The following is a 14,728-nucleotide window of genomic DNA, read 5'->3' on the forward strand; positions in this document are numbered from 1 at the left end:
TCTGCTCCTGTTTGGTGGGGTGGGAACATCATCAGGGGCCACTAAACTGTCCTTCAAAATTAAATCAGGTGTTCTGCAGGGAAGAGTATTGCATATAACCGACCCATGTGCTAGTGTATTCCTTGGCAAGCAGCGAGCCAAATTAAAAGGCTGGAGAGAAGAAATACTTGAAGACAGGTTTTAGAACAGCTATCAGAGCAGATTCTCATACGGCTCACGAGTATCTTTAAATACTTTACCTCTCTTTTACACGTTAAAGTCATGAAAGCGCAGTTAAGGGAGTTGAGCAAGGACACGCAAGAAGCCGAGGAACGGCGCAGGTTTCTGTATCATACCTCATAACTTCTTTTTGTTTATTCATATATGGCATAAATTATTACTAAGAGTAAATAGTTAATGAGGGTTGATTCTCACGCCGAGAAGAAGGGGAAGGTGCCCCGGATCGGCCGCATCTCGCACCCGCCCGGACGAGACGCAGTGGGGCGGCGAGACCCTCTCGCTCGGGGGGTTCCCGTTCCGGAGTGCGGGGCTCCCTGTACCGGGTTCCTCTCTCTCTCTCGGGGGGTTCCCGTTGCGGGGAGCGGGGCCGGTGCGCAGTGCGGGGCTTCCCGTGCCGGGGTCCCCGTTCTGGGGAGCGGGGCCGGTGCGCAGTGCGGGGCTCCCCGCACCGGGATCCCTCTCTCTCTCGGGGTGTTCCCGCACCGGGGTCCCTCTCTCTCTCGGGGTGTTCCCGTACCGGGTTCCTCTCTCTCTCTCGGGGGGGTCCCCGTTCTGGGGAGCGGGGGCGGTGCGCAGTGCGGGGCTCCCCGCACCGGGGTCCCTCTCTCTCTCGGGGGGTTCCTGCACCGGGGTCCCTCTCTCTCTCGGGGGGTTCCCGCACCGGGGTCCCTCTCTCTCTCGGGGGGTTCCCGCACCGGGGTCCCTCTCTCTCTCGGGGGGTTCCCGTTGCGGGGAGCGGGTCCGCTCCGCTCGGAGCTCGGCCGTGGCCGGGCGGCGGCGCTGGCGAGGCCCGGGGGGGCCGCGCGTCACGGCGGGGGGCGGGCGGGGAGCCCCCGCTGCGGGGGCGTCGGGGCCGCGCCTGGGCAGCGGGCGGAGCCGCCGCCGCCTCCTGCCGGAGCCGCTCCGCGCGTCGGAGGCTGCGCTCGGCTCCGCTGGGCTCGGTGCGGCTCCGCAGCAGCTGCCGGCGGCCGGGGAGGGAGGGAGCGAGCGGGCGCCGCCGCCCGCGCCGCGCCGATGGGTCTCCTCCTGCTCCTCTGGGCGTGTGCGGCCGCCGCCGGGGCAGGTGAGGGGCTGGGCTGGGGCAGCGGAGCCGGGGTCCGTGGCGGGGTCGGGGTCCGCCCCGGCCGCCTCCCCGGGGAGCGAGGGCCGGCGGCGGGCGGAAACTTTGCGGGGAGGCGGCGGCATCGGGAGCCGCCCCGGTCGTGCCGGCCGCCGCCGCGGCGGGGCCGGGCATCCCTCGCTGTACCGAGCGGAGCTCCGCTGGGCGCAGCCGGGCATCCCTCGCCGTGCCGAGCATCCCTCGCTGTACCGAGCGGGGCTCCGCGGGGCGCAGCCGGGCTCGTCTCCGGTGAGGCGGCCGCTCCGCGGGGGCTGAGGACAGGCATGGGAAAGTTTTGCGAGAGCGGCGTGCGGGCTGCGCCCCGCGGGAGCGCAGCAGCGGCGGCCGGCGCGGTCCGGGCGGGCGGTGCGCGGCTTGCGGCCCCGGGGCTGTGCTGGGCGGTGCTGCCCGCGGTGCGGGTGTGATGCTGCTGCTGCCAGCGCGTAATTCCAGCCGCTGCCGTGCCGGCTCCGCTATCTCGCCAGCCTTGCGCGACCCGAGGACCGCTTCTTGTTCCTTGCGAAGGCTTTGTTCTTGGTCCCCGGGTACCGCTCCTTCCCTCGTGCTGAGGGGCACGTTCCTCCGTAGTGCACGCAGCTCTTCTCGAGGAAACCACCCGGCACAATTACCAAAAGTGCAAAAGAATTAACGTTTTATAATTACATTCTTATAGTAATTATAACCTCATCAAAATCTACAGAGAGATGCGGGATAAAAATAGTTGGAAGAGAATACCGCCCATCCCTTTCATAGCGGTGTTACCCTTGATAGTGCATACAGAGATTTTTAAATGGTCAACAGTACCCAAAACTCTACTACTCGGAAAGTTCTCTGTGTGCAACAATTGCCATCGAAGTTGTGAGAGGAGAGAGCAAAATGCCTCTTCTAGAGCCTCTTCTTTACCATTTGAATGGTTTCACGTGGGTATGTGCAAATGGATTGATTGTGTTGAGTGTGCTTTAAGTAAAAGTTTTTCCATCCCCGAATAGCACTTACACATGTCGAGGAGATTATGAATGTGCTGCATATGTTGCATGGCTGCACATTAGCTAGATGGAGCATGGCATGATTGCTGGTGCTTGGGTGTAAGTGATAAAGGCGGAAGCAGAGAATAAAAGCTGTCAGAGCTGTAAGGCAGAATTAATTTCTTTTAGGGATTTCCTGGTGACATCATTCATAATTATATGGCTTAATCCTCTAATCTACTGTAGTGCCTTCCATTCACATTGGGCTGAATCCACCAAGTTGTGAGATGATTTCTACTCCCACCCACCTGCCTGAAGCATTTGGAGTGTTGCTTGTGTAAGCCACTGATATAAGGGGAATGGCCCAATTACTTTAAATAGGAATTGAAAGCAACATCATCCAGAATCGGGCCCAGGCATTGCACAGCTCTCCAGTGAAAGCAGCCGGTTTGATGCTTAATTTTTACTTCGGGAAGAGATGGTATTTCCAGCTGTTTTTTCCACTGGAGAGAGACAGCATAAAATACTAGATGCAAGTGTGGTTGATATGCCTGTAGTATCTTTCTGATAGATTGGGGGAGACCACAGGGGGAAAAGGAGGCTTGGTTATCATACTGAAGCTGCTGATTTGTTGTTTATTAATTATTAACTAGGCGTTTGAGTGCCTGCTGCCATTTGAACACCCAGCTCAGGAAAATGTCTAGGTATTTAAAGCAGTGTAGACTCTTGCTAAATACTTACTGTGACATTAGAAATGGTCTCTGTTTTCCAAAGTATTTTAAGAGCTGGAACGGAACACACTGAAGCTGTCACACAGGATCCTTTGTTGGCATAAATCGAAGCCTGTGGAGCTACAGTGATGTATACTTGTTGAGTCTTGGGTATTCAGGCTGGAATAAACAGCTTTAATAGAGCAGAGGAGCTACTGTGATTTATGGGAGTGCCTATACTTGCTCGCTGTGGTTTCTGTCCCCACCCTGTTGATGGCTTTGACCGAGCTTTCACTTACTTTAATGGGGTTGAGATTTTTCTTACTGAACGCAGTTTGTCCTTTCTGTTGAGCAAGTTTTAGTACCTACTTGACCTCCCTTCATATTAGTAGATTATTGCTGAGCTGAATAGATGTAACCCCTTTCTAATGAGGGACAGTCTGCCCTGTTCCTCAGAGGGATGGCAAACACTTGTCTTTGCTGATAGGTAAGTTCACACAATTTACATTGTGCTCTTCTCCTGCTGAATGAAAACCTTAGAAGAATAACAAGTCCTTTCTTGTTTTGGTGCTGGTCTTTATTTCAGGAGGGGAAGGTGTTTTTGGTCCACCAGCGTGGACAGTGTCAGTTGTGGTCATTCAGTGCTGAGTGCCTAGGGTGGAAGGCAAAGATAGTACCAAAAGCCTGATGATGATCCTGATTATCTGGGAAGTTTTTATCTTTCGAGAAGTTTATCTGGGTTCTCTAATACTCTCCCCATTCCAATTTTCTACAAAAAGGTGTTTATCCCCATATCCTTATGAAAGCACTGTGTATGTGTGTATGTTTCAGCACTCTTGGAGGTTCAGTTTCATCAGATGCCTCTAAATCTTAGTTTTCCTTGTAGAGTAAGATTGCTAGAGACTCCTAAAGCTGTATTTTCAGTATTTTTAATGCTCTGTCCCTTGTGGAGTAGAATCCTTTACAATACCACAACATGTTATTCCAATAACTTTTCATCCTTGAGGAAAAGAGAAAGTGCTAGAGTACAGAAGATTTATGAGTAGTATATGTAACTTCTTGTTCGTTCTGTACACTTCAGTAATTTCTCAGAGCCTTTCAAAGAATCAAACGAGAGTACTTGCTGCTTAAATGATCCAGAAGTATAGTCCTGGAATAACAAATCAATCAATTTAGACCTGAAAGTGAAGTCTACTTAGTGGAAATCAATCTGGACGTGCTTTACAGGTAATGTCCTTGCTCCATGGAAGTCAATGGGACTTTTACCATTGACTTCAGCTGTGTCAGGATTTCCTTCTTGGAGCCTGTTCTTGTTACTAATGATGTTAGTGAAAAATTTAATTAGGAAAGTGTTTAGATTCCACACGAGATATTTGACCTGTGTTTCAGGCACAGATCTTATGTCACTCCTACTGCTGTGTTGAGAGAAACACTGAGGTCAGGCTGCCCTCTTCCCATCTCTAGAAAAAAGGAGGTATATTTGGTGTCCTAACCATCAAGTTGCCCTGAGCCCTTCAACATAGCATTTTCAAACTTTTGGAGTCTTTGTCTTTTATGTCAATCCCATCAGGTCCTTATTAGATTGAAGACCACCCAGGCTTTTCCTGGGCATAAGCCTTTTAAGAATTTCAGGTTTAGATTTGTGCTTTTCCAGTCGGTGCTCCTGCAGCCCAGGTGTGCTGCAGCTGCTTTGGGTGAGTGAATGTGTGCTGTTTGTAGGTGGGCTTTGACAACGAGATAGTTGTGCTTCAGAAGCAATGTCAAACACCTTGGCTGAGTCACCCAAGGCTCTTAGTCTACAGGATGGCATTCTTTGCCCTGCTACCATATCTGCTCCAGGGTCCTTGGGTCCACTTGGGAAAATGGATTACATTTAGGTGATGAGCTGTGGGCCTGGTCAGTTGGTCCCAGCTAGGTAGGAAATGTGAGAGGAATTTTCAGTCCTTGTATCTCCCTGGAAATACTGTGTGGCCAAGAGATGAATGCTGCAAATCTCTCTTACTGTTTTGCATAGTGGTTATGCTTTTCTTTATTTATTACTTTTTAACCTTGTGAAGATACTGGATAAACGCATCAGTTTTAGAATGTTTTAACACGTGCATAGTCAAATTTCTGGGGAGGAAATAGTTTAATTGAAAGACTTGAAATAGAATATCTTCTCTTTCCTGCAGCACAGTTACTGTCTTATAAGTAATTACTGTGTACAGTGTGTGTGAGTGGGAAGGTAGTAGAAATGTCTGTGCTAGATATTCTTCTCTATTCTTGTCATTACCTGATTTGAAATAAAAATTGACCTAACTCTCTCTGCCTCCAACAGCTGTAGGATTTGGAATGGATCCTGATTTACAAATTGATATCATCACAGAGCTGGATCTGGTGAATACAACCCTGGGGGTAACACAAGTGTCAGGACTACACAATGCCAGCAAAGCATTTTTATTCCAAGGTGAGAGAAACATCCTCAATGTTGTTATCTCTCTTCTGTCTGCATGAGCTCAGAAGAGCTGTGATGCTTAAGTGATTCCCTGTAATGGTGGTCTTACTCAAACGTTACTTTCTTTTTTTTCTATTTCTTGGAATTAATTCTTGAAATATAGATGAGATTTTTTATGTGTGTGCGCTGTCAGGTTGTTGCAAAGGAATTTAGGGAAGTGTTTCTGGGTAGGTTTTCAATACTCCCCAATGCTTATTTCTCATTAAATACATCAGAGTGGTTCCAATGGATGGACTTGTGGTTTTCCTCTCTGTGATCATGTACATGCAGAGATATACAGCTAAAGCTGTGTAACTATGAGGAGGCATTTAATGTGTTGATACTGATTAGTAATATAGCAAGTCTTTCATTAACTTTGTGGAAACTGCTAAAGTGGCCAAATAAAACACTTTTGTATTTAACTGCCCAAGCTGAGTATCAAAGACAGGATAAATCACTTTGAATTTAGTTTGTTTTTTTTTTCCCCCTTCATTAAGTATTCTAACATAAGTTTGTGAAGTGTTTTAAAACGATGTTGGGATTTTTTTGTGTTTTTACTGAATGAAATTCTGGATATAGCTTTACAATGTATTTAAATAAGGTCTAAATTAAGGGACAATGTCACATGGGGTAGAAGCACTGAGTTGCTACAATATGTTAATTCGGCAAGAAAGACATTTATATGACTTGAGATTAACATGTGTATTAAAGAAGGGTTGGAAACATTTTTATTGTGGAGACTTCTATGTTTTTTCTTTACTGTGCTTTAATCAGTGTTGAAGTGTGCATATTAGTGTCTCCCTTTTTCTTCTCTGTCTTCTGTAGCTGTTTTTAGAGGCAAATGATTATGATCTCATTTAGCTTCAGTCTGGATCTGCAGTGCTAGCTGACTTTACTGTAAATAATAAGGGAAGTGGGTCTCTAATCTTAGTTCATTCTTTACCTGGCCAAGGCCAGTTTAGGAGTCAGAGCAGGGAGGCTTTTGGAGACCACCTAAGATTTATTTCTTATCTTTTATGATACAACAAGTAGCTTAATTTTCACTGATTCCCAAATTAAGTGTCCAGGAAAGCAGCATTGATTTTTTTTCATTTTAAGATAGCAATTGTTTTTCCTTTGATACCCTGACTCCAGGTTTGTGTATTATGGACAAATCATATTAAAGCCATTCATCTAAGGACTGCAATGACCTAAATATATTAATAATTCCAATTGCTATTCCATGCAGTTAATTGCAGCCACACTGAGGTATTGTGGTGAGTTTTCACAGGCTGGTGGTTGGAGCTGTAGGGAAGAAGTCTGAGATGTGTTTGCCAGGATTTGGACTGAGACCATTGATACTGAAAGTAGCTTTGAAGGGCTAATGGTGAAGATATCTTGGGTATTCTCTTCTTTTCTCCTTGGAGTTGTCCACCTGTAGTTTAGGAACTTAGGAGTGGTGTAAAAGAGGTGGAACTTACAAAATTCATATGAACAGATAGATGTTCATGGGAAGAAATAAACAAACATTCACTGTATGAAATGACTAAACAATATGAAGACTGGAGTTAGGTACATAAAGCTTTTTAAAATTCCTATAACAGAAATGCTTTTTGCTCATGCTCGCAGGAGCAGCCCTGTGTTTGAGGATTGCCTCTAATGTAAAACTTCTTGGAAGGTGGCTCAGGAAAATCACCCTCTTCAATAAAGCTCATCAGCCCTTGGGTCGTGAGAAGACTGAAGGCCTTTGCTGTCAGCTGGGATGGAAGTCTGAGGCTGCCCTGTTGTCTTCTTCCCTTCTTGTTCCTGTTATTTGTTAAATGTCAGCAGTGTGCTGGCAGCTGTATGGATTCCCTTTAATTAGCAGAGGTGACTTACTTTACAGTCTGGCTGTGTGCCAGGTCCTTTTCCTGGCAGCAGGAGATACTCAGTTTTGATTTTTATCTTGCCATAGAGTAAAACCAGTATAGAACTTAGAGCAATAGATGGGAGACTGCTATGTCTAAGACAGAAGTAATACTTTCTCCCACAGAGACTGACAAAAAACCATCTTGTCCAACATGACACTCCCAGAGGAGAGAAAAGCCTGGAAGTTAGTGCTTAGTTTCAAAATTGCTGTATCCTCTTGGACCAGCTATTGCAGCCTGGAAGATGTGGTCCTTTCAGGACTGCTCTGCTCTGGTTAGTCTGTACCACATTGAGCAGGTCATCTGTGCTGTGCCCCACTGCTCCAGTGTGGCCTTGGAGCCTCTGGGCAGGGCAGGACCTGTGTCACCTGGCAGGATGATTGCTGCACGTGGAGCCACGTTAGAAGACCCCTGCCCTAGCAGGCTTTCACTGCTGAGGATTCCCTAGTACAGGAAAAAAGAGAGTTTGTATGTTCTCTGGCATGTGGTTTTCACAGTGACAGTGTTGCCTGCCACCTTTGGCAGCATGTATCAGGGCTCTGAGCTTACATAAAAGCTCCCTGCAGAACATTCTCTGTCTTGTCCTGGTTTAGGGCAAATTTGAGGAAACCTCTGAATTGGGTCTCTCTAGGACAGAGACTCAAGTGGCTCTTCCCCCAACTGGTTCAAGAAAAGATTTCCTCAGAGAGAAGTGGAAAAAAGCTGTTTATTTAACAGGCAAAGCACTCCCCAGCACAAAAGTGAGCAATACTAAAGAGCAGAACCTCTCAGTGCTCTGCGGAGATGACAAATTCAGCAGAGTCCCTTCCGTGGCTGCAGCCCGGCTCTCTCAGGCTGTTCTCAGTCCCTCCATCCCTGGGAAATGTCACAGCCCAGCCCAGGCCTGGTGGGACACAGCTGGGAGCTCCTGGGGCTCCTTCTGGGTTTGCAGTCCACAGCAGGTTTGAACAGTTCCAAGAAAAAGGAAAAGCCACAGGCCAGGGAACTTGTCTGCCTCAGCGAGTCAGAAACTGCCAAGAGCAAAGGAGAGCTCTGAGCTGCTGCCCAGTGCAGACAGCACAGTCAGGGGGAAGGATGCAGGGAGCAAGGGCAGTCTGTGATAACAAACTCTGCCTCCTCTCTCCCCCCTCACCCTTGGAACCAGCCTTAAAGTGCAGAACCCAACATCCAACACAAACAGAACAGACACTGGGGATACAGGCAGCACAAAGCCCAGGACAGAGGTGAAATGGCTGGAATGAAATGCTGGAGCTGTTCAAACTGAGAGTGTTCTTTTGTGTGTTCCAGCAAATTTACATATTGGAGGTAGAGAAATAGTCATTTTTCCCCAACCCAAATAGTTGTGTCCAGGTTAAGTCCTGGAAAATATGAAACGTTCTCCTAAAAAAGATTCTTCTTCTGTGAATGAAACTGTTTGAAAGAGAAAGCTGTATAAGTTTTGAGCATTCTTTCAGTTGCCTTTAGAGGCAAAAAGAGGAAGTGAAAAGGAGGTGCGATATGAAGATATGTGCAAAATAAAGGGAAACTATTATTTTTAGTTAGGCTTTTGATCAGTGATAGCTCTCTTAGAGTAAGTGGCATACTGTTTGTTACAGAGTTTCTGGGGAGTGATGTAATGATTTGATTTATCCTAGAGAAGATGCAGAAAGACTCTTCTCTGAAGAGTTTGTGATTTCAGTCTGAGACGATCCCCGTAAAGCTGATGGAATATTCTGATTTTTTACTAATATTGGTATTAACAGCTGAAACTCAAGTTTCTGTATGAAACAGCTTAATAGGCAAAGAAGCAAATTAATCTCTGTTGCAAATTGTGTGACAGTGTGGTAGAACCAAAATGGCAATTGAGAGATGTGGGTTGCCTTTGGGCAAGCAAATCTGTTTCTGATTGAGACAAGCATAGAAACCTATAATTAAGTGTAGTCATCTGAGTGGTCCTGCTGGGCATGGACTTCAATTGTTAGTGTATTTCAGGTGGATTTTTGATTGATCAGTTCCATTATTTGTATGTTTCAGTTCCATTCTCTGTGAAAGGAGGATGAGGAAATTAATGAAAAAAGCAGTGTAAGTGCTGACAATGTGCATTAGGAAATGTAGATATATATAACTCATAATTGCAATTCTGGAGTCTGATTCTTAAGACCCCTAACATTCTGGTGTCTTAATTATTTATCTTTTATTAACTTTTACACAAAAACGTGTGGGAAAATGTCTTTGTGGGCAGATGAATTGCTCTAGCATGAAGAGGCAGAGGAGGGTGAGTGGTGGAGATTCATGATTAGTGCTTTTGGGGAATGGGGCACCCAAGACCCTGATGTCTGATCCACATCTTCTCCCCTCCTACCAGGAGGCCAGTGAATTCAAGGAAATGGTTGTGGGAGTGGGTGGAAAATCTGCCTCAAAGAAATATATTGAAAATACAACTTTTCACCTAATGCCTTAAAATAACATCTTACAAACATGGAATGTAAGACATCTACAAATATATATTACAGGCATGAAAAATGTACAGGATCAGAACAGGATTATACTGTAAATTGTAGATGAGACAATGAATGTAAATAATACGTAATTGCAAATAATAAATATTGTAAATAGCACATTAAAAATGAGCTGTGAGCTATGGCTCCCTTGATGGGGCTCAGCCCTGTTCTCTGTTTCAGATACAGGGAAGCAGGGCTTGTCCTGACTCTGAGGAATCATGATCTTGAGTTCAGTGGCAGAGGAAAGCTTTGATGATAAGTAAGGCAAGACGATGTTGACTGGTCATCTTGTTTCTAGGTAGACTGAGACCAGGTTTTAGCCTACCTGTTAAATCGTGTGATTACTTTTACCAGTGTAACTTTTGTTACATGCTCAGTTCTTGTTGTGGAAGTAAAATTTTATTCCTTTTACAACCTGTCAGCTATGCCTATTTCTTTTTAATTCTTTCTGCAGCATCTCTTTTGAGCTAACTGAGACTTAAAGCCTTTACTTACAAAACAGTTTCCCCCAGCCCCCAAAAGTTTATTAAGGCTTTGCTGTTTCCTTTCCTAGCAATCTGGCACTGTTTTTCAACTTGGCCTTTAAATTAGGAATGGTCTTTTTATTATGTATACTATGTTTAGCACTCAGCAAATAAAACACCAAGTACTGCTCAAAGTCTGCAGATCTACAGTGCTTTGTTCTTGACTGTTTCTTGACTTGTATTAAACAACCACTGGATTTGTAAGAGAAACACCTGGCCTGGAGCTCCTGCAGCACAGAGTTCAGTCATGCTCCTTATTCCCACTTTGTACTAGAGACTGCTGAGTTCTTTTCTGTACAGTCGTGGCTCCAGCAGGAAAGGTGAAAGAATAACAAGTATCTTAAAGCACAGAGAAAGGCAATGTTTTTGTGAGAAAAAGAGAGAAGCTTGTTGAGTTCCTGAAACAAAAGGACTGTCCTGCTTCAGGCCAAAAGAGAGATCAAAGCTGCACTTCTAAGGTGGGTAGAGGTGCCTCCCAGAAGACTCTTGAGCTTCCAGATGAAGTGCAATCCTCTCTGGTAGTCTTTTCCTTCAGTGTTTTATGACTGACTGACTTTCTTTAGACTAATTCCTCACTTAGAGAGTAGAAGTGTTTCCAGATTTCACTCCAGGAATCTCAGTCCAAGAAGTCAGATTTTGCAGTAACGAACTGAAAGAGATTTGAATGCTGGCCAACTTTGCCATATTTTGAGATTGGTGGATAAGAACAACTTCCTAAATCGGTCTTGTCATCAGCAGTGGGCACATACCCTTTTTATCAGGAATGCTACCTCTGCTTCTGGTAGTCTTCAGGACACTTCTTGTGTCCTGGCAATGTGTTTGGGGCAGCAGCTCAGCACTGAGCTGTGCTTGCTGAATTCCAAGGCCAGCTGAAGGCTGCTGCCTTTGTCCATCTATACTGAACTTCTCACCTTCAGTCTCAGGGGCCTGGGTGCTATGGCCAAGGTTTTAATCGAGTGTTAAACTCTGTTATGCTGCTGTAATGTGCAAGGTGTGTGAGCTGCAGAGCTCAGAAAATAGCCAGGGACTGGATGAGAGGGAGCAGATAACAGCTCAGGCAGGAAACATGTCATTGCTCTTCCTGGGGCAGGTGGTGGGAGGTCTTAAGTGAGTAGGAGAGATAAACTTTAATTTTGGAATTCAGGTGTCAGTCCCTCTTTACATGAGGTAATGAGACAAGAGTCATTGCTTTTTTGTGGGATCTCTCCTGCTATGTTTATAGCAAGTATTAAGTATGAGCAGTATTGTTTTTACAGAGCAGAAATCTTACAGCAGCAGAAAAATTAGGAACATGGTGGCTGGAAATCTTAGTTCTGCCTTCAGCTGTCACAGCAGAGAGTAGCTCTAGTACCTTTTCCATGATGGTGTATGTGAATATCCCATCTTGTGGGAATGCTGGGGATTTTGGGGCAGAGCCCCTGGGCACACCTGAGGCTGCTGGCAGCCCCTTCCTTCATGTGCCATAGCAGGGCTTGATCTCTCCTTGGGGTCTCGAGTGCTTGTCCTGCTTTTCAGCCCTTCCCTCTGTGGACACACACATTTAGAGAGCTAGGGAATTACAGCCTGGCAATTCCTTTCAGGCCTGGATTTCTCCTGTCTCTCAGCTCCATTCCCAGGCTGACAAGCTGACTGCAGCTTCAGTTAAGGGAGGCAGTCTCCCAGAGTGATGACTTGGTAAAAAACAGAAAAGAAGTCATAACAAAGTTTAACACTTGGTGTCTTTCCCACGGGACATCCGGACATGCTGTCCCAAGAGATGTTTGTCCCAATTGTCCAATGAATACTGTCCTGTCCTAACTGCACATAACACACTTTAAATACGGGATGTCCGTACAATAAAGTTGGCCTTTTTTCCCCAAAAGAGCTCCGTGTGTGTTGCTGTCTTTTCTCTCTTTGCAGCGTGGTAACCCCATCCCTCCTTGCTTTTCAGCCCTCCCCTTCCCTCCACAAAAGCTGGCAATGAGAGGGATTTCACTGGGAGTATGTGAGTGCCCGGGCTGTGTTTGGGGTGAGCAGGCTGCCCAGTGGCACACGGTGGGTGGGAGCAGCTGGGGGAACTCTAACGGGCAGGGCAAGGAAATGGCCCCAGGTGGGCATGGGGACGGGAGAGGGAAGAAGGAGATGTGTGGAGGAGCTGCAGGCCAAGAAGGAAACAGGGGATGGCCAGGCAGGAAAATTGAGCCAAGGACTTTAATTTGAGGGAGGAGGGAGAGAGGTGCAGGGATCAAGAGCATGGTAAGGGGAGCTGTGCACAGAGCTGGGAGAAGCAGCCTGGGGAGAGAGGCAAGGGGCTGTGGCCTGGATGGGAAACTCAAAAACTGCAGTCTTTGGACCAGGAGAGTAGGATTAGGTAAAGCTTTGCTTATGGTACCCGCAGCATAATCAGGAAAAGCACAGAAAGTTTAGATCTGGTGTTACTGTAAAGTACCCGTGATGGGTGCTTGTATTAACAGGGGTTTTTGGAGGATGCAGCTTGGATAATGTGTTTGTATTAGTGAATTAGAACCTTACTTTTGCTGTGTTGCTCACCTGTAAAATTGAGGTGCTAATGCCCTTTCCTCCAACAACAGTGGTATGCAGAATTCATTAATATTTGTAGAAGGCTCAAATACTGTGCTGGAATAATCAGCTTGGTGTGTTCTGCCTTCAGAGAAGGATTTGAATATGGTGGATTTACTGTTCAAGGTGAGCCTTGAACAATAAAAATAAAGCAAAAGTTAAGATCCTTGTTTGTTAAATAGTTTTTACTCTTTGTTCTTTCCTTTGTGCACTGACTGTGAGACAGGAGCCCTCTGGAAAAAGGTGTGTGATCCTGTAATGACGAAATGTTTTGGAATGTTCATCCCCAGAGGGTTGAGCAAGGATTTCCTGTGATATTTTAATTCAAATCTGCCTAACTTATTAGTTATATATATATATATATATATATATATATATTTTATGTATATATATCTTTTAATGTAGCTAATCTTTTAACGTGTTTTATATACATGATGCAATTTTTTTCTTTCAATTAAATGATTAGTCTAAGTGTGGTTTTTTTCCTTCGCAAAAATCATTTTCAGAACAGAGAAATAATCTGGAATTGAATACAATGAGCTAGGAGGGGTTGAGTGAGATGAATCATCTTCAGTGGAGGAAATGAAAGATCACCTGAGACATAATTATTGAACAAAGCTTCGAGACTTTGAAGATAAATAAACTACTATTAACTTTGTCAATTCCCAGAGGTAGTTTTCAAAAAATGCTCTTATATACCCATCCTGTCTTGGCTGTTTCTAGTTTAATGTTTGGATTATGTTAGAAACTTGTCTAGGTGTAAAGTTTATCCAGCATATTGATATGAAGGTATAGCTTGTAAGTAATTTCAGTTTCTCATTCAGTATTCTGTTGTTTAGAACACCCCTGCCCCCTGCTTCGAAATAAGTGTAGATTAAAATAGAAACCTAGTCACATTAAACAACAGTGACCAATTTCTACTTTTACTTTTTTTTTTTCCCACCATCCTGAATGTTGTCATGCTGCCTTCTGTTACTTGACATTTTTTGGATTTCCCATCATGTCTGTAATGATTAGGAGAGAGTTCTGAGCACACATTGCCTCTGTCCTTGACAGTTATTCTTACTTTCCTGGGAGACAATAATTGTGCTACTTATCTATCTTCATTTGCCAGGATGGAAAGTACAGGGGGGAAATGGGATAAGTACTTCTGTAGTGTGCTAAAAGCCTTGAATGCTTCTGGCAACCTGTTGACAAAGTCCTGTCATGAAGATAAGCAGAAAAGAAAGAAAAATCCTTTGCTCTTTAATGGCTGAGACGGGGATGCAGAAATTAGTTTCTGATACTGCTAGTAATGGTGTTCCACAAAATGTGAATATCTAGGTCCTTCCAGTGAAAGTAACTCGAATAAAAGTAAGACTAACAGTCTGAGTTTCTTGTATCTTCATCAAAATAGAAATACAACAAAGATTGTCTTTTTCGTGTAAAGATTTTGTCAAATGGATACTCTTAAGTCATGTAACACTGTAATTAGCTCCTTATTTAATAAACAAATATTAAAGTGGAGTAAGAATATTCTGTAGCATCTTGTCAGCTGTGCCCATGTGCTTGTCAGAGCTGTGGGAAGCTGGGGTGAAGCAGAGCTGGCCCCTGAGCAGTGATGCTGCCTTGGGGCAAGTCCCTGACTGGTCCTGGGTGGAGAATCCTGCCCAAGCCCCTGCAGCTCACACTGCAGCTGGACAGATGTTGTGTTAAAAGAGGGCAGAACTGGGGCATTAGTAGGGCACTGCTGAGCTAAAACTGCTGGAAATGCAGTGCTCAAGGATTGGGTTCTTATTGTAGGCAATGAAATAAAATGGTCTATTATTGTGTA

General features: G+C 45.2%; 1 protein-coding gene across 3 annotated transcripts in view; it reads left to right on the top strand.

Moving 5' to 3' along the window:
• Positions 1-1,093: 1,093 nt before the first annotated feature.
• The window catches only part of NELL1 (neural EGFL like 1), a 291,138-nt gene continuing 277,503 nt past the window's right edge, over positions 1,094-14,728 (top strand). For 2 of the 3 annotated variants that reach the window (XM_088175604.1, XM_088175605.1), the window contains exons 1-2: positions 1,098-1,282; positions 5,311-5,439. In XM_088175604.1, the coding sequence (XP_088031730.1) occupies positions 1,234-1,282; positions 5,311-5,439 (178 nt within the window). In that variant the 5' untranslated portion in view covers positions 1,098-1,233. Of the gene's footprint in view, positions 1,283-5,310; positions 5,440-14,728 lie in introns of all 3 variants that reach the window. The other variant, XM_088175603.1, reaches the window with a different exon arrangement.

Source organism: Sturnus vulgaris, chromosome 18 (genome assembly GCF_052056855.1).
Source record: "Sturnus vulgaris isolate bStuVul1 chromosome 18, bStuVul1.hap1, whole genome shotgun sequence".
NCBI classification, from domain to species: Eukaryota; Metazoa; Chordata; class Aves; order Passeriformes; family Sturnidae; genus Sturnus; species Sturnus vulgaris.